The following is a 27,602-nucleotide window of genomic DNA, read 5'->3' as shown; positions in this document are numbered from 1 at the left end:
TATACTGAAAATCTGAGACCTAGATGAAGGTTCTAAATCATCAGAAAGAACGCTTATGAATGTTTTCGTGGTAGGGAATTCCCAGGGGTTTCCTCAGGAATGTGGAAGTAGTCCGTCGGTGTTTACATCATTTCAAGAACACGGTCTCGTGAAAAACAAATGAACGTCAAATTGTGTCGTTCATACACCTAAGAACACCCATTTCGCGGTCATGTGACCGACCCCCCAGTCAATTAAAAAGCCGTATATCCTGTAAACTTGAAATTGAAAAAATAATTTTGAATTGTGGGCAAAATGTTAATGAAATTCAAGGTGACCGCAAGAATGGATCCAGGGCTCAGTGCAGGCCTAGGTTTACTGAAAAGAGCCTTGGATATATAGAGGATCACCTGGTGTGATGTTTCACTTGTTTTTGTACTTCTCCCTGCTCTGAGGTTTTCCATGTAAGATGAAGTTTGGACTCAGTGTTTCAAGCGTTCAATGTTCTAAAATTGAAGACAAAAAATCAAACTTTTTAATTGTGAAACTTTCAACTAAAGCCAAGGAGAAGTGTTTTCTCTAACTTATGAAGAGTCGAAACACCATTTAGTAATGCGTGTTTAATATTTTACAAAAAAGTGCGTTATTGCAGTCTAAAGAAACGCTAATATATATAAATATATATAATATCTGGCTGATCACAGAACTTCTTATGAACCGTTACTCTTCAACCACTTCTGTTGTCAAACGGTTAGAGTGCCTAACTACTGATCAGGATGTTTTGGGTTCGACTCCAGTCATCCACTCTTATATACGATTTTAGAACACTGGAGTCCGAAAATAATCGGCTCCTCAACTCATTCGGCCTTACAATAAAGAAGTAAAACCTTCTACCCGTGATGAGGTCACGACACTAAGAAAAAGGAAAACTTCCCAACAGTTTTTTGCAAGGAAAAGCATAAACGTCCAAAACAATGGTCAATATCCATGAAAGGTTTATGAGGCCGTTTCTGTCTTGAAAATTGCTGATAAATGTTGTTCATGATTTTTCTGCAGGATTATAATTTGGATAAAAAACTATGAGATGGCCTTGATTGAGAATGTAAGGAGAAGAGTGAAATTGGGGAGGGTTTACAACCTAAACTATGTCCATCATGCCTAGCATTAACAGGTTATAAGAAAGATTGGGCGGCAGAGAGTCAGTATACTGTGTCTGAGTGGGGTATCACAGCTAAACTGTCCGGACTAGTACATGCAGCCAAACAAACCCCTAAGAGGCGACTAATGGGATCTGTTTTTGTTTTTTTCTGTTTTTCATAAAAAAACGTCTATGCCAGAGAATAGTATCTGTCAATTTGGGCATAAAAAGCAAAATAGTGAGTAAGTTAAAGTTTTACGTCACATCGGCAGTATCTCAGCCATATAGTGACGAGTCAAAATAGTAATCAAAATTATTTGAATGAATCACTGAAAACCATTCATTCTATATTCTATCTTTTGCAGATTTGTATGATCAACTCGAAATAGGCCAAACTGATGTGAGCTTGTCCGCAACCCATCCAACAAAACTTTCAAGGTAACTTGTGTTGCCTTCTTCAACCTTCTCCCGTATCTGCTTTCGAGCCTCTTCACGTTGTAGATCTTCTTTCCTACGCTCATATTCTTCCTCCATTTTTCTCTCCAAATCTTTCAGTTTTTGAATTTCTTTCCTCATGTTCTCCTCTGCCTCCTCTCGTTTCCTTTCTTCCTCCAGACATTTCCTCTTTGCTTCTTCATTTTGCCTCACCACTAAGGCTTTCAGTCGTTCTCTCAACTGATTTTCTTCATCTTCTTTTGATCTTCTTTCATTTTGTTGAAGTTGTTTCTCCAATTCTTGCATTTTAAGATGCTGGCTCTGTAACTTTTCTTCATAGGCAGCAGCTTCTTGCTTGAGTTTCTCCTCAAGCTGCTTTTCCATCTTCTCTCCAAGTTTTTCCTTCATCTCAGCTTCTTGAAGCTCAGCCTCACATCTCTCATACATCTCGTTTGTGTAGCACCGGCCGCCGTTGGCATCAACCATGCTTTTTATCATGTTGATCAGGTCTCTGGTAAATTTCTCCTTCTCTGGATCCGTCCCCCTGTTGTTGACAGCAATACAGCGACGACTTACATCAAATACAAAGTTCTTCAGTGTCACTGGGCAATCACCAAGGTAGTTGTCAAGAGTATCATTATCTGCTTCCAAGTCATCTTTTCCAGTAAATACAATAATCACAAATCGTTTTGATTCTTCTCCAAAGCAGCGGAGGAACCTTTCAAGTGTATTTGTGTCCTCTTCAGTGAACCTTCCTACCCTCACGATGAAAAGAATGGCGTGTATTCCAGGAGATGACATAGCTACACATTTCATTATCTCTTCCTTTATGTCGTCATGTGATTTTACTGTGTCACCAAAACCTGGGACATCAATGAGCTGCAAGTCGTAACCAAAGCGTTTAAAGGAATGCTGTTTACATTTCTTTGTAACAGATATTGCTCTTGCCAATGAGGTGAATATCTTCATCATCTTTCTGGCTCCAGCTATTGTATTCCCTGTTTCACTTTTACCAACTCCGGTCTTTCCTACAAGTACCATTCGAATTTCCCTGTCTAAGAAGCTGGAACGTTTCCCTGTGAAAGAGAATAGTAACAGTCTTACACCCACTACTCAACAGCTTATGAATTACATCATTTTGTCAGTTGGTCTTCAGTCAAATGCAAATGCGGGAGATTGACTATTTCTGTCTAAGTTTTAAATTTCAGGGTAATTATTATGTGCCATAAATATGATCACAATGTCTGTCAGTTAGATTTTATATTTTATAGGGATTATATTTGCATCTGTTTCAAAAGAGAACAAAATACATAATATCGGTGTCAGATAGCAAAACGACATGAGTGCCACAATTATTGCAGCAGTAAAACTATATTGACATGATTGACAAGGTTCGCGTGTTTTATTCAGTCCCCACTACCCAATTAATCAATGAAAAGCAAACAGGTCCGGACTCCTTGATCAACTATATAAAAAAAATATATATATTCAAAATATCAACACCAGAGATCAATCCGTCTCAAATGTCTTCCGAAACAGATTCTGTATGACATAAAAGACAGAACATCTGCCATGACACCAGAAAGGTATACATATTCAGTCCAGCCTACCTGATTAATCAATGATAAGCAAACAGGTCCCGTCTCCTTGATCAACCAGAGATCAATCAGTCACAAATCAGATTCCGTGTGACGTAAAAGACAGAAAATTTGCCATGACAGCAAAAGGGTAAACATGGCTTGCCCCCCCCCACCTCAACGTTTCAATTGAACACATTGAAAATTGAAAGGAAACAGTTTAGTGACGAAATTGCTGTTTGAACTCTTGGCATTTTATTGTTACAGTATAAGGTTTAACTTGATACCTATCTCAGATTTGTTGGTAGATATATCCAAATTCGTATGACTAGTAGGCTCTTTTTTAAGAAATAGACGGTGAGGTGGAGTTATTTGTTGTACAATAAAAAACAGCAGGGAGAATAAACCATGAAGGACGCAGTCGATCTCGTCAATGTCGGACAAATCCATTTTATGAACAGGGGGTTGAGTTCGCATTTCCCGCATATTCACACATTCCTCACGTTTATTATCTTTACCTCTTCACCCAAACAGATTGTCATAGATCTCCCGATCTTTGACGCGATCGTTTGGCCTTTGCGTCCCTTTATCTAAGGGAAACAACTCACTACCCTTTAGTGTCATGATATGTCACCAACATACTCTAACTTTTTTCAGATCTCTTCCCCCCCGTCACACACACACACACACATGGTTTCCCCATAGCAAGCAGCTCATACAGTTTCCACCCAGTTTTCCTGTACAACTTGAACACATGTTTGCATAGGGAAGTACCTTTGTCAGCCATTGTGACGGGTATGCCTGTTGAACCATCTGAAATGAATATAAAATAGTATCAACACCATTGAGTATATTCCTATTCAATGTTCAAACAGCAGACAATGTACCAATAGCAGTATTGTAAATGTTTCCATGTGTAACAAATATTTATTGAACATTCACCAACCTTGGCAGTATGATGTTGTTTATGTGATATATTTAAGGACTGATCCAAACTTCGCGAATCATAATTATTGAATTCAACAGCATAAATAAATGTACTCAATATGTTCCGGACAACTTGATCAATCAATGATAAGCAATCACCCAAATCCCGTCTGCTCGATCGATTAGCCAATGACAAACAATCCTCCACGTCCCGACAACATGATCATCCAAGTCATGACCACTTCACCAACCGATGATAAGCAATCACCCAAATCCCTTCTACTTGATTAACCAATGATAATTAGTCAATCATCCAAGTCCTACTTTCATTTGTGGAAGCCTCGGTGACTGAGTGGTTTAGATCGCTGATTTTGTGTCTTGGCGATAAGGTGCCTCAGTCTGGCAGTTCAAAGCATGAAGGGGGCTTAACCCCACAACAGGTACGAGAATCTGTTCGTTACTAAGAAAGTGTTATCCCAAATATAACATTTGTTATATTATGCTTATGCTGAAAATATACACTCACCATGGTCACTTACTGTTGCTGGTTTTGGCAAAAGGCTTTGACTTTGTTGCCCATCTTCATCCGCAAGCATTCCTGGAACACATCACTCATGCTATCATGCTATGTAGTAAATACTAGGCGAACTAGAGAACAGTCCGTCTTTGATCACTGACTAGAAAATGTTCCCAGAAAGATTTTCCCTTGTATAAGCATTAATGTCATACTTCTGTTGTTAATCATAACTTGCAAGTTATAGAGGAAAACTAGTCCAGATGCTCATCATATCAACATGTAATGTTGTTTGTCTTGTCATAATATCATCCCGTTAGCAATGATTCTTGTTACCTTACCTAGGAGTGTGTGGTTAACAATGTTAAATCAAGCTGATCACAAATACCTTTCTGTCTGTGGAAAACCCAGCGCCTATGTGCACCCGACAAAAGCTGGGGTAACTGTGGAATCTGAGATGAGCATGGTTCTCCAACATGGTGTATAACAACGTTCATGATATCTGCTTTATCTGCCATCAGGTCACTTTGCAGGATGTCGTTGAATGTCTTGGAATCAATATTCTGCTTTCTGTAAGGAGGACAGAGGCAGCACATGCATCATATTACATAGGTATCTGCCCACATAAACACATTAACTAATTAAAAAATAGCTTTAATAACACAGAAGAAAAAATGTCATAAAATATTACCTTGCACTCTCGACTAGTGTGGGGTCATCTGATATCAGCAATGTCCGTCCAAGTTTCTGTAGACGTTGTGCAACTGTGAGAGACAGGACTCCACCACCGCTTGCTGGGCAGGTATCTACATGCACTTCAGTGTGATCAATGTTCTGTGTCAGGATACAGAACTGTTTGCGTGTCAAAAACCATAGAGTTTCTTCGCTTTCGCTATTAACAAACGTTGTTACTGCAACAGAAGAGAGGAAAGCGCGGACAACATGTTTATACTTTTTCCTGTTCATGCTCAAAGAATCAGGAACACAGAGGCGAGACCTTTCCTTCTCTATCCTGGATAGAGTGGATTCAAATGATTCCTTTGACGCGAGGTCCTTCTCATGAAGTAACCCGTATATAGAGTTGAAGGTCACAGTCGTATACCTGCGAACGTTCTTTGTAAGTTCTTTAGAGACAGCAGAGGTGTATCGTTGAGCGAGTTTCACATCCACAGGCATGTCTGCCACAACAGAAAGAACAACTGTCGGACTGTCCTGTCTGATAAGACATATGTCCAAAATAACATCTCCAGGAGTCAAGTACTTAATGTCCATATTAGCAGTAGCAGGGAGAGATTTTGCGATGTATGCCAGACCAACGTTTCCCACTGTTGAAAGCTCATTCAGCCTCGTCATCATATTGAGAGATGCCTCTCCTTCTGGAAAATTCTTGGGAAATGTTTTGATTCCTAGTTCTGTGAAAGAAAAGTCCTGTGTCAGGTGTGTTTAATAGATAATTTAATAGATACCAAATACATATCATACAGAATTTGGGGTATCACTAAATACAATCAGTCAAGTCACAAAGTCTTTCCATCTCATTTACTTTAATTCAGTCCTTCAAGGAATATATATAGCTGAAAACCTATTCTAATCCGGGTGCCCAAAAGTTGTAAAACGTTTGCTGTACCTCCATGTAAAACTGTGTCCTCTATATCCTCAAGGCTCTTCTCAATCTGCATGATGCAGGGAGGCCTCCGCTGATACAGACTCCTTATGTCCACCCTCCCATAAGGACGGTGTGTCAGATTCTCTGTTACCAGAACATATACTTTCTTTAACATACTATGATCCGTTAATTCATTTCTGGAGATTTTCTGTATGTAAGTTACTGCCCAAAGTATAAGACCATCGAAGGAAATGGTTGTAAATAAATTGTTTTGGGGATATCCTTTGCCAAAAGTAAATTTTGATACAATCGCATGGTTTTTTTTATAACAAATAGAGGAAACTGAGAGATAGGTCCATAGTGTACACCGTCATGAAGATCTGAAGTGATTTGTAATCAATGAGCAAACATTTTATCACATGATGTACAAATTCATTCACTTAATCAACTTAGGAAACATAAACACCTTTATATATGGCTAACGATATATTATCACTGATAATCTATAGGCACATCTGTTAAGGGCACATCTGTTATGCGTTGATTTACGAATTAAAACAGAACCTAGAAATCGATAGGTGAGCTAAATTGTGTAATCAGTAAAAATGAAAAATTATTTTAAAAAACAATTTACTATCACAGGAGGCAAAACAATGGGTCAAATATGTGGCATCAACAATATATTTTAGGGCCCATGTTAAAAGACCCTGCACTCTAGAATATCCAGAATTTGTCACAGCCTTCCAGACACCGTTCCATAACAAAACTTCTCGAACAATCATGTCAGTCCCAGTGTCAACCACAACATATATATATATATATATACGCCTGTTTCCACAAAACTAATATTTGAACAATGTTCAATGCTACAATACATCGAAACATAAGTGCAATAATCTTGAAATTGACGATAAACCCCATTTCACCACATCTGAACTGGAACAATAAATTTCAAATCAGAGATCAACATACCATCTAAACAACGTTTGCTGTCTTTTTCAGATAGTGCCATGTCTACTTTCAGCCGAGGCGTCAGTTCCAAACCACAAACTGAAATCAATATTATAGTCATATACCTAATAAGGCAACGAACGCAAATACATTTTCACGAACACCTGGTAAAATCACTATTTGATAGTGATTCGCAGACACATGCTCACGATATACTCGGAATAGTACACTCGATTTTGTAGAAATTATGTGTATACATAAATTGAAACCTTAATATTGGCAATATGGAAAATATCCCAAATATAACATTTGTTATATTTTGTTTATGCTGAACATATACACTCACCATGATCACTAACTGTTGCTGGTTCTGGCAAAAGGCTCTGCCTTTGTTGCCCATCTTCATCCGCAAGCATTCCTGGAACACATCAATCATGCTATTATGCTATATAGTTAATACTAGGCGAACTGGAGAACAGTCCATCTTTGGTCACTGACAGGAAAATGTTCCCATAAAGATTTTCCCTTGAAGTATAAATGTCATACTTCTGTTGTTAATCATAACTTGCAAGTTATAGAGGAAAACTAGTCCAGATGATCATCATATCAACATGGTCTTTCTTTACTTCAACAATATGTGACGTTGTTTGTCATAATATCATCTCGTTAGCAATGATTCTTGTTACTGTACCAAGGGGTGTGAGGTTAACAATGTTGAATCAAGCTGATCACAAATACCTTTCTGTCTGTGGAAAACCCAGCGCCTGTATGCACCCGACAAAAGCTGGGGTAACTGTGTAGTCTGAGATGAGCATGGTCCTCCAACATGGTATATAACAACGTTCGTGAGATCTTCCTCCTCTGCCATCAGGTCACTTTGCAGGATGTCGTTGAATGTCTTCGAATCAATATTCTGCTTTCTGTAAGGAAGACAGAGGCAGCACATTCATCATATGTCGTCGGTATCTGCCCACATAAACACATTAACCAATTAAAAAAATAGCTTTAATAACACAGAAGAAAAAATGTCATAAAATGTTACCTTGCACTCTCGACTAGTGTGGGGTCATCTGATATCAGCAATGTCGGTCCAAGTTTCTGTAGACGTTGTGCAACTGTGAGAGACAGGACTCCACCACCGCTTGCTGGGCAGGTATCTACATGCACTTCAGTGTGATCAATGTTCTGTGTCAGGATACAGAACTGTTTGCGTGTCAAAAACCATAGAGCTTCTTCCTTTTCGTCCTTAACAAACGTTGTTACTGCCACAGAAGAGAGGAAAGCGCGGACAACATGTTTATACTTTTTCCTGTTCATGCTCAAAGAATCAGGAACACAGAGGCGAGACCTTTCCTTCTCTATCCTTGATAGAGATGATTCAAATGATTCTTTTGACATGAGGTCCTTCTCATGAAGTAACCCATATAAAGAGTTGAAGGTCACAGTCGTAAACCTGCGAACATTCCTTGTAAGTTCTTTAGAGACAGCAGAGGTGTATCGTTGAGCAAGTTTCATATCTACAGGCATGTCTGTCACAACAGAAAGAACAACTGCAGGACTGCCCTGTCTGATGAGACATATGTCCAAAATAACATCTACAGGAGTCCTGTACTTAATGTCCATATTAGCAGTAGCAGGGAGAGATTTTGCGATGTATGCCAGACCAACATTCTCCATTGTTGGGAGCTCATTCAGCCTCGTCTTCAAATTAACATATGCCTCTCCTGCTGGGAAATTCTTGGGAAATGTCTTGATTGTTTCTAGTCCTGTGAAAGAAAAGTCCTGTGTCAGGTGTGTTGAATTTTAAATGATGCGGAATAGATATAATACAGAATATTAGGAATCACTAAATACAATTAGTCACGTCACAAAATCTTTCCATCTTATTTACTTTAGTTCAGTCATACAAGGAATATATATATCTAAAAACCACTTCTAACCCGGGTGCCAACAAGTTGTAAAACGTTTGCTGTACCTCCATGTAAAACTGTGGCCTCTATATCCTCCAGGCTCTTCTCAATCTGCATGATGCAAGGAGGCCTCCGCTGATACAGACTCCTTATGTCCACCCTCCCAACAGGACGGTGTGTCAGGTTCTCTGTTACCAGAACATATACTTTCTTTAACATACTATGATCCGTTAAATCATTGCTGGAGTTTTTCGTTATGTAAGTTACTGTCAAAATGTCAGTAAATCAGTAAGTCAAATGAAAAGTGTGAGTACTGTGTGTTTATTGCTGTATTTATATCTAAAAATCTGTTTCCACAAAACTTATATTTGAACAATATTTAATGCTACAATACGTCAAAATGTAAGTGCAATAACTTTGAACGCAACAATAAACCCCATTTCACCTCATCTGAACTTTAAAAAATAAATTTCAAATCACAGAACCAACATACCATCTAAACGAGGGTTGCTGTCTTTTTGAGGTACTGCCATCTCTGCTTTCAGCCTGGGCGTCAGTCTCGTCTTGGATATGCAAACTGAAATGAATATTATAGTCAGATACCTAATAAAGCAATGAACACGAATACCTTTTCACGAACGCCTGGTACAATCACTATTTGATAGTGATTCGTATACACATGCTCAAGATATATTCGGAATAGTACACTCGATTATGTAGAAATTATGTGTATACAGAAATTGAAATCTTAATTTTGACAATATGGAAAATCGGATTTGAACCTCTTGAACAAAATCTGGACTGCAGCTGGATGCTGTTGCCTTATAAGGGCAAGGACCCGTGAAGATCAGGGGTAGAATTGGTCTTAAGCACCAGATGCTTGCCTAAGGCGATTATGCTTGTCGTAAGAGGCGGCTAACTGGATGGGGTAGTCAGGCTCCCTGACTTGGTTGATGCATGTCATCGTATCCCATTTGCGTGGATCGATGCTCATCATGTCAATCACTTGATTGCATAGTCCAGACTTGAATATTTACAGACAACTTCAATTTGATATCGACAACCAAATTTAACTTACCGTTCGTACCACTCTTTTATTGTTAACCTCTTCAGTTCGTTATTTTTAAACTCGTAAGCTTCTGGTCCTTCCTTATCGTAACACAATAGACCGTCAACTGCTGCAACAGCTACCTCCAGCACAAACTTGTCTGCCTCTACGTGATGGAATGCGACTTGAATCGTGTCTCTAGGTGTGTTATGTGGCTTTCCACTGTATGTCACGATAACAGTGTTGTTCTGTACAGACTGAAAGATTGCGGTTTTAGTATCTTTACGAAATTGCAAATCTCTGAATTGTATGCCCACTCCTGTAAATGTCTTTGACTTGTAAGTCTCCTTCGGGTGTTGTGTTTCGTCTTCGTTGATGCCAAGGAAGAATGATCCACCACCATCTAGTTTAGAAAAGGCACTTATATATCCACCTAACCCACACTTTTCCCAAAGATAGTCATTGAATGTGGCAGCATTTTGCAGTAACCCAGAAGGTAGAGTGTCAGGACGGAAACCTTTCACTTGAATGTTTCGCCTTTCATTGATCTGTGGTATTCCACGAATTGATGTACTTTTGTTTTGAAAACAGTTTTTCCGTTGGAGAAATCTGATGACTGCATTACTTTGCACATCAATTATAGCATTATCAAATGGTTGTTTTGAATGGAAGTTAAATGTTGTCACTATACTAGAACCTGTTACATGGATGACAACAAATCCTTTGAAACGTCTGTTCTCTACACTGTTTGATTCGGTGTCTAGAAGCCAATCCTTCTGATAACTTTGCACAAAGAGACTGCCATCTTCGATCATATCATTCAGTCTCACATCAACTAATTCATTGAAGTAGTCTAGACATGTGTCCCCTTCTGCTAATCCATTTATGTGAACCAACACTGCACCACCTCCTGTGTTTCGCAGAGCTGATATGTACTTCTTCAGCTTGTTAACAAAGTCAGTCCTCTGAACTCGTTGTTCCTTCTTCTGCAAATTACCCAAATTTGCATTAGGTTTATTTATTAACTCAACATCTACATCAATAAGCAGAACATTGTCCTCTGGTAGATCAAAATCTTCCTTTCTATCCAAAAGGGCAGAGCACGTTTGACAGTCTGCAAAAAAAACATAAACATGTCTTAAGAATCATACAGTCATAGTGGTTGAATGGAAGGCAATAATTATTCATGAACTTCAAAATACAGTCATAGAGGCCTACAATACACTGTCAAAACATGAATCAAGATTAGCCGACATTACCTAAACGACCATGTTGTAAATGTCTTTGTTCTTTGCAATAAATCTTTAAGTATGTCCACAGCTCCGTACAAAAAAGTATTTAACATTTTCTAAAAAAGATACATCTAAAATATTTGTTGTTTAGTCTCACTGTCCAAATGAAAACAAATGTTGGAGTTTGTGTGCATTTTATTGCGCTAGGAACACGTGTAACGTTTAACCATTGAGTCAAACTATGCACCTTTTAAATAGTTCTGCATTAAAGGATGATCAAAGAACGTACTTCCTTCTAACCCACAAAGACATTCTATGGATGACGCCATAAACTGCTATGACGTCACGCCACAAGATTCTAATGGAATGACATTCTAGTTTAAAGAAGGTTGCAGCGCTATCCCAGTTGCTCTCCTGAAGGCAATTCAATATCCAACATGTCATCAATTGTAATTATTTTTCCATGTTTTGTTTGATATCGATATACATGCCTAACACGGTATCTTTGACCGTACACTGTTTGACTCGTAGTCTTTTACTCACAGCTTCACCGCTTCATTGTGTCAGTAGAACACCCCAATACACGAGCTTATAAGAAACTGACCGATATAACGAACTTATGTTTTAGTTCCGGCCAAAATATGAATGCTGAGTATTTGCTAAAAACGAATTACGATTATTACGAGCTAAAATTGGTGGTACCTTTGAGTTTGTTGTAACGGTAGTTTGTTATAACGGTAGATAGATAGATAGATAGATAGATTAGATAGATTAGATAGATAGATAGATAGATAGATAGATAGATAGATAGATAGATAGATAGAATGATAGATAGATAGATAGATAGATAGTATTAAGTATAGTATTTCTATTTCTATTTTTGTATTATCTTCATTTTTACATATGGTAATGTTATCATTCTAACACACCCGTGAGCAGGGTAAAATACTCATAGGGCAGTGAATATAACTATAACCACCAGAAGACAGATAGATAGTCCTATTCCACCTACACCCTTTGCTATCCATAGTCTGAAACCTACTCAATCATCATATCACACTTTACAACAAATTGCAACGCACTTTTGCCTACATCTTGCTTACACTATTGTGGCTAAAGGGTATATTTCAATGTGTGTACTGAGATCCTGAGCATAGCAAATGCTTTGCGTTAATTTATCAGTGCAAACTGGTTCCTTTCTGCCACAGAAGAACTGGTCATAAGATATATCTATACACACATATATATCTATAATATATCTACAGAAAACTACTTTCATAACGAACACACGTTAAATGAACTGACCAATAGAACAAACTTATGTTTTAGTCCTGGCCATTTGTTTAATATATATATAACTGAAAATAGTGGTCCCTTGGAGTTTGTTATAACCGTTGGCTTTGTTGCTGTATAGATAGATCACCATGGCAACCGTCCCGGCAATCAAGTCATGCATCCGAATCTCATGCAGCATCCTGACCTCGATCTGGCAACTTGACTTCTGTCTCATCATTCTATTTCTCTTCGTCTCTCTGTGGAGATGTGTTTTTTTAGAGAGACTAAATTGACGTCCAAAAGAAACGTTACCAAATATATTTCTAGGATAAAATATGACCAACACAATTTGAAGCAGCAATAACAATTGTATTGTAGAAATTCATCATTCAGAACAGTAAAATGCGAACTTACTAATTCAACAACAAAGTCCTTGACCTCCAACAGGGACATTTCTTGACAAGGGGTCATTCGTCAAGAATTCGATCAACAACATTGGTTACAACTTTAAGATTACGACTGCCCAGACCGTGCAGTACGGGATATGACCTCCATGAGCGGCAATGTATCTTCGAATGCGGCGTCGAACTGAGTAGACAAGCGTCCTCACATCGACTGCAGGTATCCGATTCCATTCCTCACGGAGGGCAACGATCAACACTTGTCTCGTGAAGGGAAGATGTTGACGTTTCCGAAGACGACGCCCCAGCTGGTCCCAGAGATGTTCTATGGGTGACAGACCTGGTGATCGAGCTGGCCACGGCAAGACAGTCACGTAGTTGGCGTTGAGGAAGTCTTTAGTAACACGGGCTTTATGGGGTGGGGCGTTGGAACACTGTCCGTTGTTGACGCTGGATGAAAGGAAGAACCACTGGCCGTAAATATTGTCAAGTAGCGTTGTGCTGTCAGATTGCCTTCTCGTCCCCGCAAATGCCGCCTCAGACCATCACACTTACGCCCCCGTTATGTTCCACCTCCTGGACGCAACAAGGAGCCGTACGTTCACCACGTCGTCGATAAATTCGCGTCCGCCCATCAGGTGTGAAGAGTTGGAACCTGCTTTCGTCACAAAAAAGCACTCGCCGCCATTCCCTTTGTTGCCATCGCTGAGTTTGCCTGCACCACGTTAATCTGGCACGTCGATGATGACGGGTCAAGGTCATGCCCTTGAAAGGGCGATAAGCCCGGAGACCATAATGTCGTAGTCGTCTGGTCACTGTTTGTCTGCCGACCGGATGTCCTAAGCTATTGGCACCTGATGACGTCACAGTAAGAAATCTCTTCCTCAGATGAAGTACCCGTAAAAAACAGTCATCCTGTGGGGTCATGACCTTTGGTCTGCCACCCCGTGGTCTGTCTGCGGTTCTGCCAGTCTGTCGGAGATGTGATACCAGTCTGGTAATGGTCATCTTGGAGCAGTTCATGTTAATGGCAAATGTTCTCTGTGTCGCTCCCATCTGCAGCATACCTATGGCTCTCTCTCCCTTTGGACAGCGGTCAGTCTTGGCATGTTCGTTGGTGTTAATCATCGCAACCAATGATAGGGAACAGATCCGTGCATAATTTATACCCAGAAATTGCACGAGAATTTGGGAAAGAATGTTTTAAAAATTGGCTGAAAAACACCAATGTCTCCCAAAATCAGCAAAGCACGTGCAAAGAACGACAGAGAATATGAAGGCTGTATTCGATAGATGTGTTCTTTTCTGTTTTTGAACAGGTTGGCATCTTTGTTTCAAAGTGGCATATCATTTAATATTGGTAACGTTTCTTTTGGCCCTTTTTTTTTTTAGCCCTTATTTTTCTCAAAATTACGGGCACTACTTACACCTAAGATATAGGCAAGGATCAGCCAACACAAAGTGTGGCCACATATTTTCACTGGAGGATCTTCACAAACTATGTTGTGATTGTCAGGGCATATGTCAACCAGGTCTACTGTGTTCGCAATGCACTCATCTGTCCCAGGAGGCATTCACTGACTATCTTAAGAACAGCCAGATGAGAAGCCTTGATTGTCAATCGAAATATAAAGATAAGAGAACACAGACCCGCATCTTCAAAGATGTGTTACAAAGACTAGCAGTTGTCCATTTTGTAAAATCCGTGGTTAAGCAAACCACACCAGCCATGATTACTTCCCTCTCAGTGGAAGGAGCTACAGTTTCGGACAGTTTTTTACACAACGAAGTTACTGACGTTTCTTTACAATCTATCATCAGTGATCCGCTCACCAGGACCAACTTCCAGTCAACAAAAACGTCGCACACATATTTGGTGCTAGCTTTAAATTTAAACGAGTCTCCCCTGATATGTGCATTTACTCAGAGCTCATCTATTGGAAGTCAGTCATCTAGGTTGCAGTTTAACCAGTCGATCCCTAGCCAACCATCCTCATCTCCCACTCTTATCAATCCAGTTACTCTGATTGACATTGTAAGGGTCAACTTTCATACCACTCCCCACAAGGTCTATAGAGCACACATCCACATCGAAGCAATGAGAAATTATTCTGACTCAGATCATCAGTACTCTACAGAACTATTGTACAGACACGAACATAGACGTTCTCGCTCTATAGATCGACATAGTCACCTTGACCGATCATGTTCGTGGGACTCTCAAGAATCTCAACGCCATATGGATCGAAAGTCGCCTCGACACCACAGATATGAAAGGGTTATGGGATCGACATCAATCTCCATCCCAGCGATACCAGCCCATGACTTTCTATCCTTATCCAACTCCGGATCGATATGGAGACCATTGATATCGACCCACCCCAAATAACCTTTAATGCCGAGTTTCTATCGATACACTGCTACTTCTTATCGACATCTAGATCAACACTGACATAGGTTCAACAAGAAGAGCGAGGTCGAACCTCCTCTCACTCACATTCACGTACAGAGCGATATCCAGACATCCCAGTCGTGATGCTTTCCTCACAACCTCCAGTGATGAACCCTACTATAAGTATGACTCCCTCAGTAGCGATTCCCCTACCGACTTCAGGGAATCACAGAGACCAACTATCTGAGCAGATTGGATCGTTACTACAATCCATTTATACAGTTCTTGAACAACGTAATGAACAGTCGGGAAATACTTCAGGGGATTCTGCTACATCGACTTTGGCACAGTCATCATTCAGCTACGAAGCTCAGGGATATGACTATCATCACACCAAGGCATCTGGATACTTCTCCTGAAAACCAGACTTCACCTCCATCATCTTCACCTCCCTTATCCTCACCTGGATCGTGGATACTCTTAACCTTGACCGGAGCATATCAGAGGACGACCTTACCTCAACAGGTTGCCAGCAAATGCAGCTCATCCTATCACTTTACCTCACACGGCAACTATTACGGACCTATCTAAGAAGTTAGATGTGGCATTCAGATCTTTACGGAGACAGTAGGACAAATCACCGATGCCTAGGTTTAACATGGCCAAGACAGGAATTCATGGGATGGACAACCTGTCAACTTCACCTGAGCTGGATGGGAAAATCACAAAGTGAACTTCGGGTATAGCTGTGGTAGCTGATGAAGAGCTAGCTTATATGGATCTCACGTTTAGCCGGACCCTACCTTTATTATCTACTATAAAAGAGATAGGCATATGTGTGACTCACGTCAAGACTTCAGAGGAAGCATATATTTGAGGGACCATCAGCCTTATCCAGAGCGAGTTCCAGGATGTGATAGAACTAATTACTCATCAGATGGGAACACTGACCACGATGAGCCGTCGGGGACTCCTGTATTAATGCCCATGGGTAGATCACGACAAGGTATAATAAGGTATGACTCTACTATTCGACAACAGAATACAAGACATTGCCAAAAAAGTTACAAAGGAAACTCATCTCCAGGTGTCAGTAGATTTCCTTAGACTCCAGAGGCAGCATTCTGAGGACCAGAGGCAGGACAGGAGACGACCCCAGTTTAGTCCATCTAAACCAGATCTCCGCAACTTTGTTCGTGGCATGAATGGATCTTTTTGTGGCAGAGGTCGAGGTTACAAAGGCTCTCAACAGAGATCAGTGTCCTTCATAGCCAAGAAATTTCACATTTTCATGTTCAACATGTGGTATCTAGAAAAAAACTGGCTCATTTTCGTTTGACGACGGGCACGCTTTTTTCACACCATCATTCAACAAGGGGACTACATGGTCAGCCTGAACTTACAAGACACCTCTCATCATGTGCTCATCCATCAGGTGCACCATCATTCCCTCCACTTCACTACCAATTTGGAATTTCTTGTGGCTTTTTACCTGCCTTACCAAGCCCATTACGAGGTTCCTGCAAGTCAGAGAAATCGTCTTGGAATCGTACTTCGACCATTGTATCCAGGCCCATGCACAGTAACTACACCACCAGCTCATTTGGCTAGTACACATAGATAAATCGGAAACTATCAGAGCACTTTTCTACACGGACAACCGAAAGGTGTTCATTCCTCGGGGCAGATGGAAGAAGGTATAATTGCTCATGTCACTGGCACTTATACATCTTCGACCATGGCAGCAGTTGCTGGGTCTATTCAGATCGAGGATTGCTGGGTCCCCTATTAAGCTTCTGTCACACCTGTATGCCCATCTACAGTGGTGGCTATCCAGAATGAACGTCTGATCTGGAGTTCCCCTTGAACACTTTCTACCTACACAACATCGTTTTCGTGGATGCATCGACAGTAAGTTGCGGAGCACATCTGGAATATCATCAAACATCAGGATGTTGGTCAGTAATAGAATCAAGAGTTCACATCAACAATGTCGGAATCAAGGCAGTCATTTTTCAATTATCTCAAGTGATGATACAGTCCGACAATGATTCAGTTGTACATCAACAAGATCGGATCCACAGTCAGCTTCCCCACTGGCTCTGGCAATGGATTTTTTTCAAATGAATGATGCATTGAGCATCATCGCTCGAGCTCGACATATCCTGGGAGTAAACAGTGTCATAACAGACTGCCTATCCTTGACACCATGGCCATTACATCTAAAGACCTTCGAGGAGATTTGTCACCTCTACCACCACCCAGAAGTTGATATGTTTGCCACCAGGTTCATCACTCGACTACCAAGATTCGTCTCTCCAATTCCAGATACAAAGGCGTTGGAGTAAAAGGCTGTAGCCACATCATGGGAGAAGATCGTATCCACGAAACAGTTACAACTGACTTTGACCGTGCCTTACTGGACCGCTCACGGTTGGTTCACCGTGCTGGTAGACCTCAAACAGGGAAGCTGTTATCCCACTGTGAAAAGATCTTCGCCTTCAACCTCACTCCAGCTTTCTACATCCATAGCTGGACACTCTACACCTATGCGCCTGGCCATTAAGGAGGCTCATTGTACATCGACCAAAGCATTGTACGACAATAAATGGAAAGCCTTTGAGGGATATTGCTGCGGCAGATCTGTCACCTCCAAACGGGCGTGAAAATTGCTTTAAACCCGGAACTTCAAGCTCTTCTTCACTTTTATAAACTCGCTGACCAGTCCTCCAAATTTCGTCCACCCGAATGGGACTTGAACGTAATATAACGACACTTGACTTGACTTTGAAAATGTCATGGTGAAGACTTTTTCTTCTAGGCTTGGCCACTGCAGCGTTGGTCAGCAAGATACATGCCTTGGGCGTTAACAGGATTCGATTCGAGAGGCACAGCCATGGCATGATACATCTAGTTCTTCAAAGAACCAACTCCCTGGTCAATCAGACAGGCTGTTTACCATCCCCGCACTGGCCTCTATTCTACATCCCGAGGATCGAGAGGACATGTCCCGTTCAACCTTTACAATTATATGGACAAGCATCATCGACCCTTCGACGATCCAAGAAGAGATTGTTTATATCCAGCTCACAGGTGGTTACCTCAGAGGTTTCCGCGGTGTTATTCTGGTTATGACCTACAATATTCCGTGCCTACAATTGTGCGGGATTGCCTCCATCCCAGACATTGAATGCTCATGAGACGAGAGCTGTCACATCTACCATGGCTCTTCATAGCCACTCAGTGGTATCATCGAAGGATGTTTCTGGACGACAGATATGGTCCCACTACTTACGAGATCTCTGTACTAATGTCTGAGGGCTACACCACTTCAGTCGGCTAGTCCTGGCTCAACAATCAACGACAGCAAGTCATCATAGATGAACTGTGAGTACACTCACTGCAGTCGCGCATCGTATCGTGTACAGCATGAATAAATAATTGAGAGTCACTCCCTTTTGTTTATTATCATTTATCTCATCTAACAAAACTCATCTGTAGAGATGGAAAAAAAGTATATTAACAGGAAGTCACCGCAGAGCCTACTCCTGCCTTGAGCATGTGACGCAGTAATGGTTTGAAGATCCTCTTATGGATACTGTTTATCATTTCCTCATCTTGTCTTAGCTATTCAATCCTGAAGAAGGATCGACAAAACAGAGTCGACGAAGGATGAAATGAGAAGCTAAACAAATATACGTCAATATAGTGTAGGGACTTTGCTTGTAGAAATAATTGACTGGAAACAATTGACTGGAAATAATTGACCCTGAGCAGGATAAAATACTGATAGGGCAGTGAATATCACTATTACCACCGAAAGACGTTTCATATTCCATCCACAACCTTTGCTATACATATTCTGAGAGCTACTTAATCATATATCGACTCTACAACAGATTACAACGCCTACTTACTTTTGCCTACATCCGGCTTACCCTATTATGGCGAAAGGGAGTATTTCAACTTTTTTTTTTTCTTTTAACATGAAGATATTCCCTTAAATTGACCTTAAATAGGGTGTACAATGTGCTGATATGACTGATATGGTTACTTACTGTTGGTGACTTCTACTTCCTCATTTTGACCCAGCATCGCGCCATCATAAACAGACCATGCCAATTACTGAAAACATAGTGATTAGCATAAGTCTATGATTGTGAACAATGGTTGTTTGTTTGTTGTTTAACGCCGTACTCAGCAATATCCCAGCTATATGATGGTGGTCTGTAAAGTCTAGACTATACAATCCAGTGATTGACATCATGAGCATCGATCCATGCAATTGGGATACAATAATGTGCATCAAACAAGTCAGCGAGCCTGACCACCTGATCCCGATCCCGTTAGTCGCTTCTTACGATAAGCATTGTCACCTTATATAGCAGTATTTTAGGCCTGCAACTAATGAAAACCAGTTCATACGATAGTTGAAATATTAATTACACTTGACAAGGATTAGAAAAGAGTGATTCCTCAGCTCCACTGTTCTCCTAATTCTATTTTATTTTAAGTCGAGGCACTAGATTGTAACATGGGGTGACAATTTACATATGGTAGTATCTAAAATTGGGTTATACAGTTACTTTTATCTTCAATCGACATTTAATGCATATATATAAACACATCAAACGATTCAATTTAGGTTGAAGTTTTACTACATCTCAAGACAAGGTACAGATAAGTTGAAATGCATGACAAAACTCCTACAACAAGCAGAGTCAATAGTACGATTCCGACTATATCATGAGCATGCGTATTTGAATTATTATCAAATAGTGATAACGTTCAGTAAAAGGCACGCGTGTGGCATCCATCAGAAACATATGCAAGTGACATATTTGTAAACGACGCAGCTATTTTCGAATTGTCCTCCATGTTTCTGCCATCAAACGTTTTATTTTGTTTTACTTTGAATGCTGTAACAACGCAAAAGCAGGAGTCGGGTGACGCTCTTTGAAATCTTGGTGGAAAGAGCATGCTCGATTTTACCTTAAACGTGAAATGTTAACACCAAATGCTGGACCTGTTTGAATACTTCTCCACATAAAGCGGAAGTTGACTACTGGAAGGTTGAAGTTGCCTTACCCCCCTATTTCACATAGCTGTTATCAATGCTGTTTCACATATTGTTTTCTCTGTATTGACAAGTTCAAGTGTCTTGTGGAGCAGTTTATCCTCTGAATCTGTATGTATGGGTGTAAATATGAAACAGATGAGACGGTTTCACTGGTCTCTTTCTTTCAGTAAAGTTTGGTAAATCAGCGAAAGGGAATTGGCTATTTGACCATTATTGAATGATATAAGACATCGTTATACCTGAGGTTTAAGTTGAACTCCCTTGATGTGACCTTACCAATCCGAAAAGAAATTCCTATTCAGAAGCATCCCGAGATGAGACAGTTAAGCAAGAAGGGGAGCTCTTCTGGTGCCATGGAGTTGCATACTTCTTGCTTTGATTTCATAACCCCAAATTTTGCAGCAAAGTTGTCAGTGAGGAAAGAAGTCAAATATTTCACACATTCTTTTCTGAGTAAACTGTCCTGAACTTCTGAATATAGAGATGTAACTCAATTTTCCTGAAATTGTAAAAGTTTGCGTTTTTGAGAAACAACATGGTACTAAATTTATAATGAAAGTCCTTCCTTAATTGTTTTTATATTATAGTTAATCTTTGAGACAGGGATTTCATAGTACATTTGCTGGACCATGCAATATTTGAGAGACTCTGATCGGGGCGGTCGGGTTGTCTCGCGGTTAAAGCGTACAATCGTCACGCCGAAGACCCGGGTTATATTCCCGACATGGGTATAATGTGTGAAGCCCTTTTCTGGTGTCCCCGCCTTAATATTGCTGCAATATTGCTAAAAGCGGCGTTAAACCATACTCACTCACTTTGTCCCTCATCCATGACAAGCTATATATAATGGCGCTTACTGAGTAAGGACAATACCTGGCATTGACTGCCAGCGCGCATCACTGTAATGCTGACGTATCAATTTTAGCTGTAGCCAAGCCAGTATGTTCCTACAACCAATGCTCCTCGCTCACCTCCTTTCCAACAGCCTGATATATGGGTGCATTTTGATACAATGTAATGTAACGCTCCGATTCAATCATATCCTGATGTGAATTTTAAGACATCCATATACGTGGCTGTGATTGCTACGGTATAGTACATGACCGCACAGTGAGTGAGTGAGTGAGTGAGTGAGTTTGGTTTTCAGTCGCTTTTAGCAATATTCTAGCATTATCACGGCGGCGGACACCAGAATTGGCTTCACACATTTTACCCATGTCGGGATTCGAACCCGGGTCTTCGGCATGACGAGCTAACGCTTTAACCACTAGGCTACCCGACCGCCCCTACCGCACACAGGTTTTGTGCCATCATACAGTAAGGTCACAGCAACATTACCTTAAGACATTAAGCAGCTGTGAGAGATTGCACGTAACGATTGATACGGAGTAGGATGTATTGAACGGACCGGGACGCACTTATACTTCATGAATATGCAATATATAAACTGCTCAATGAATAAATATTCAAATAACCAAAAAGAAACAAAAACGAGTATACATGAAATTATATGAGGACATAGTATGGTATTTTCAGTACTAAACAAAAATAAATATTCGCATATTCGAAAGACGTGTTCGTATAATAGGGACATATATAACAGCAATTACGCCAGGGCAGGTTGTCGCTGACAAGACAAGGCCATGTAAATCAATACAAAATGTTATGGCTGTGGCACTTGCTAAGTTGACTACAAATGCAGATATGTCACTTTGCCCTGCCTATAAATGTGACTGTTCAATGCAAGGTGTGACAATGCAATATTTAAACAGGTGGCAGTCCAATAACCGCCTGTCTATGATACACATGCATGGACATGTGTCCTAATATAAGTGTATTAGAACATTTTAGCAAAACCCACCTCACATATTTCACATGGAAATTCTGGTACAGAAATTCGTTATACAAGACTGTTTTGTGTTTTTATATCATAAATTGTGATGATCAAAGACATTATCAGAAGCCACGTTTGGGACCTTATTTATAAAACTTAAAGAGAAAAATGCCTACAACGCAGGTCACTGAGTTACAAATAGCAAGGTCATAGAACATAATATAGGATGACGTCACAAACTAGAAACGTGAGGCCAATGACGTCACATAGCACTTGAATAGAAAGCAGCCTGTCATTAGGGAAAAGCGGTCTGCTATCAAATTTCAGTGGGCCACAGATTTCTGTGAACATGTGGGCAACTTTATGATAATTCTATCCATTTCAGCTTTGATTTGTGTTCACATTTAGTGCATTAAATATTCCATTGTTAACGTTTATATTCACGTTAAAGCGTTTCGGAAACATATGTACTGGTCCTGTCGTTTATACCGGTTGTAAGTGTCAAGTTTTCATTTTTTGTGACAACGATACCAAAAAGTGTAATCTTTTCGGCGTACTAAATTCGTTATGGTGTCTTTAGCTGCCGTATACGGTGTCAAATTAGGTTAGCAGAAGAAATATTGGGCGAGGCGTGAGCCGAACCCAAACCAACAAAGTACTAGAATTAGTACTTATCTCAAGTATAACATTTGTTTCAATTTCTTAAAAGAATGTAACACATGAAAGTCGTTGATTCCAGTTTTCCCGTCCCTTTGGTTTGTGTATTATAATAGCATCAATACAATATCAAGGGGATTATAAAATTAAATGAAAGTTATTGAAATGGTATTAAACAATTCCTATCACATGTTGTGTCAAAAAACATAGATAATTTTGTAACGTCAATATAAACTAAGCGGCAAAAGAAAGTATAGGCTGGCAATTTTTTATTTTTTCCTAAAAACAGCGATAACTAGTGGAAAGTGGGTATTGGGAATATGACTGCCCAGGAACAGGTACCAAAAAACACCTCACCCGAACGCGCCACCTTTGACAAAAAATGATGAAACAGGTTTCCCGCCTATGGCATAAAATGCACGTGCATGGTAGGTGTATAAATGCGTTCGTCTTCAGGGTATAACCACACGTGAGGAAAGCACACAAAGGAAATGTCATGACTGTCACAGGAGCTGAGAGAGAGAGAGACATCGGTATGGCCGTAATGGGGGCAACACAGCTCCATATTGCCGGAAGGTTTGGTTGTACACCATTGACAGCTGCCAGGCTGATTCAACGGTACAGACAGACAGACAGGGAGGACACAGGACAGGCCTAGAACCGGACGACGCCGAGTGACAACACCACTGGAAGACGGTCAGATACGGCTCATTCACCTGCGAAACAGATTCGTAACGGCGACGGCGACGGCAGCAACAGTGTTGGGACATCCCATTAGCCAACGTGCAGTACTACGACGACTTCGTGCTGCTGGAATCCGAGCGTATCGTTCTTTCCGAGGAATGGTGCTGACTGCTCAACATCTACGCCATTCGGCGGGGGAGGTTTCTTGGTGTGGGGCGGTATTTGTGGAGATCAGAAGACTGATTAAGTATTTACACAGGGAAATCTGAACGCTGTGCAGTACAGAGACCAAGTGTTGCAGCCAGTTGTGCTTCCGTTCTTACAAAACCAACACAGGGGACATTGTTTCAACACGACAATGCCAGGCTGACTCGGAACTTTCTAAACCATCATAACATCGACGTTTTGCCCTGGCCTGCCAACTCACCCTATATGAATCATATTGAACATATGTGAAAAAAGTTAAAGTATGTTGGTGACATATCATGACACTAAAGGGTAGCGAGTTGTTTCCCTTAGATAAAGGGACGCAAAGGCCAAACGATCGCATCAAAGACCGGGAGATCTATGACAATCTGTTTGGGTGAAGAGGTAAAGATAATAAACGTGAGGAATGTGTGAATATGCGGGAAATACGAACTCAACCCCCTGTTCATAAAATGGGTTTGTCCGACATTGACGAGATCGACTGCGTCCTTCATGGTTTATTCTCTCTGCTCTTTTTTATTGTACAACAAATAACTCCGCATCACCGTCTATTTCTTAAAAAGAGCCTACTAGTCATACGAATTTGGATATATCTACCAACAAATCTGAGATAGGTATCAAGCTAAACCTTATACTGTAACAATAAAATGCCAAGAGTTCGAACAGCAATTTCGTCACTAAACTGTTTCCTTTCAATTTTCAATGTGTTCAATTGAAACGTTGAGGTTTCAAAAACATATTCACGTGGATGGATTCAATGGTTTGTGTGCCATGGTAAATGGTAACATATGGTTTACACCTTTACAAACGTGTAACAGTATATATCAGCAGAAGAGAATAAACGACACTCACCAGCCGTGACCAAACGCTGCCAGAGCCCGCTTCCAGCTGTGATGCCCCGCAGTACGCCAGCCGCTGCCTTTATACTGCTACCCTTCAGTTGCAACTTGTCGCATGACCAGACAGGGGGAGCCCACCACATTCTGTATACGTGTACTTAATATATCTGTGCAATCCATACAAAGGTGAGTCTACACGTGACGTCCTACTGGCGACAAGCAGAGAGACGAAATTCACTTTCTTTAGCAATGACATTGAGCCTTAATCTCAGTTACGGGTCTGTACAAAGATAAAGTTTTAATGCATGGTTTCACAAAAGGACATTCTAATACACAGAGAATCTCACCAGAGTGGCTTTGATATCAAATATATCAACATGAGTTGATAAAAGTGGTAAAGTGTTGTTTATTCACTTTGATCAACGAGTGTTGATATATATATATTATATCAAAAGACACAAGGGTGAGATTTTATTCATCATCCAACACCATTCTTCAAACTTTTCAGTTTGGTGACAGTATTAAGCAGTGTCTTAAGTGTAAACAGTCATGCTAATAGTTTCAGTAGCAGAGCAATTAGTGATGCCATTCGATTGTGTCGTCATGTAATTTCCATAATTATAATAGTTGTAATAGCATTGCAATCTCACGAAGTAACCAGGGTATTATGCTGACAACAAACTCACCGGAATTCGAACCCGGAATTCGAACCCGGAATTCAGACATGTTCATGTAATGCAACCGTGCACAGCGACATGCGGCGCCTTAGACAACTAGACCACACGTGATATGTTCTTTGTCAACACATGTAATGCTCTGCCATCGCCGGCCGTGAGAAGCGATCAGCTGGGACAACATTTAACCCTTTTAAGTACGATTTTAATCTGACAGTAATATAATAAAAAGTGTGCATACAATGTCTTGAAAAGCCTAGTATCAACAATTTTAAGCAGATTTAACATTAAGGAACTACAATTAATACTGTATATAGAAGTTGTTTATACATCCTATGATGGATGATAACGATGCCTTTTTCACCTTACTTTATGCACCACGCAGAAATAGTTTTGTATAAGCACACGGAATATGACCACCTCGATGCATTCACTCGGAACGTCTCCCCGATGACAAACTAAATTCAAACCCCTTGCCACTCCAGTCTCTTCGTACTACCGATCAGACGCCTGAGTTTCAACAATAGAATCTCCTGCCATCCCTGGTACAGTTCCTGGGTCAATTCATTCAGGTTTTGAACTTGGGGTCTCTAGTTCCCACGTGGCGGCAGTACATTTATACAACATGCCAACAAGTCGGGCTCCATTGTCTATCTCTAAACAATTAGGTGCCCAATTGGTGCTAATGTATATACACGCCTTACACACACACACACAAACACACACGCACACGCACACGCACACGCACACGCACACGCACACGCACACACACACACACATATATATACACACACATATAGTTGTTTGGGGTTTTGATAAGAAAATGGTAGGACCTTTCAGTAATGCATTCATTCAACCATGTCGTTTTAAAATTGTCCCATCTTGTTTGATTCGGTGCATAAACAGTAATAAATGCACTTAAGTCCGTGGTAATAGGAGCGCAATGAGCGAATCCGATACTGAAATGCTACACCACAATGGAGTTTTCTTGTATAGTTTGTCCTTGTGGTCTAGTAACACCTATTATATTTATAGATTAAAGCCTGTTTAATATTCAAACACATCTCGTTTAGCACAGAAGAACTTGAAGTGTGTTTAACCAGTGTAGCATGGTTTGTATCAGACACATTTCAACTGACTTCAGTGCTACTCTGCAAAGTCTATGCTCACGGTATTCGACGGGCTTGACCTGCACAAACAAACACAGTCACTGGCATACACAGGCAAACCACAGTCATTAAACGAAAAGCGGGTTTGTTGAAGGAGAATAAGTGCAACCGTACTGATTGATACTTTCAGTGTACTTGGCTATTCCCGAGGAAAGCATGACTCATGTGTCTATTTCGAGAGTATATTGTGCAGTGCTTTAAACTGTAATAAAACTGCTTGAACCTGTTTTGTCGACATCGAAATCTATCAATACATAATTTTAACTAATTGAGTGTCATGTATTGGAGGTGCATTTCATTTGAAGGTGTTGTTTTCTTTTTAACTGAGGATGGTCACAAAAACTCTCCAAAGTATATAGATATCTTGGATGCAAACATATATAACCCTTAACTTTCAGCCGACGGTGGATATATTTGGCGGACTACTGCCCAGTTCATCAGTATCAAGACAAGCGCCCCAGTAGAAACAAGAAAATGAAACAATGAATTTCAGTAAAACAATTCTGTGGAATTACTAGTTAATCGCCATGGTTTAAGATGACTGAAATTGAAAATGTCCCCCCACTTAGATTTTTCTAGATTTTTGCTACGAGGTTAGGGCTTGTTAAATATGAATCAACTAAAACATTGGTTGTTGGTCCATGGTTATTTTGACCGGACTAGTTTTGACAAAGGTTGTATGATAAGGTTTTGCGACTTTTACTTATAAAATACTGAAAATTCCAGACAAATTGCAAACGTCCTTTGCCTGTAATTAGGACTCCAAATCAGAATGACCATGTGCCCTATTGTAATTGCGTTGTTTATTTATTGTTATCTATCATTCAGTCGTTCGTGAAGCTTTAACACAAAAAGCATTCATTAGATTATGTCCTGTTAAAAATCACCAGCATGCAGACCAATGGCAACGAGTGCATATAAACAATCAACACTCATTGGTTTCAGGACTAAGGGGTGACACTTCAAAAGTTATTCATTTGAAACGATACAGGTTATCTTATAGCTTCTCACCAGATCATCCAACAAATGATAGACTTGTCACTGTATAGCAGCAGGAGATTGGCAGTCACCTC

At 40.4% G+C, this 27,602-nt stretch overlaps 1 protein-coding gene across 1 annotated transcript; it reads right to left on the bottom strand.

The window, feature by feature from the left end:
• Positions 1-1,295: 1,295 nt before the first annotated feature.
• Positions 1,296-19,511, bottom strand: LOC139461244 (uncharacterized). The gene is made up of 14 exons (XM_071242882.1): positions 19,444-19,511; positions 10,116-11,199; positions 9,531-9,614; positions 9,103-9,225; positions 8,170-8,893; positions 7,866-8,047; positions 7,474-7,545; positions 7,149-7,226; positions 6,198-6,320; positions 5,262-5,982; positions 4,959-5,140; positions 4,583-4,654; positions 3,904-3,942; positions 1,296-2,628 (listed from the first exon to the last, which is right to left on the bottom strand). The coding sequence occupies exons 3-14, from the start codon at positions 9,568-9,570 to the stop codon at positions 1,493-1,495; spliced, it is 3,492 nt and encodes a 1,163-aa protein (XP_071098983.1). The 5' UTR covers positions 9,571-9,614; positions 10,116-11,199; positions 19,444-19,511; the 3' UTR covers positions 1,296-1,492.
• Positions 19,512-27,602: the final 8,091 nt, after the last annotated feature.

The sequence above is a fragment of the Haliotis cracherodii genome, unplaced genomic scaffold, assembly GCF_022045235.1.
Source record: "Haliotis cracherodii isolate W230 unplaced genomic scaffold, xgHalCrac1.p SCAF_14, whole genome shotgun sequence".
In the NCBI taxonomy this organism is placed as follows: Eukaryota; Metazoa; Mollusca; class Gastropoda; order Lepetellida; family Haliotidae; genus Haliotis; species Haliotis cracherodii.
Note: the sequence above shows the minus strand (reverse complement) of the source record. Positions and strands in the feature narration are given on the sequence as shown.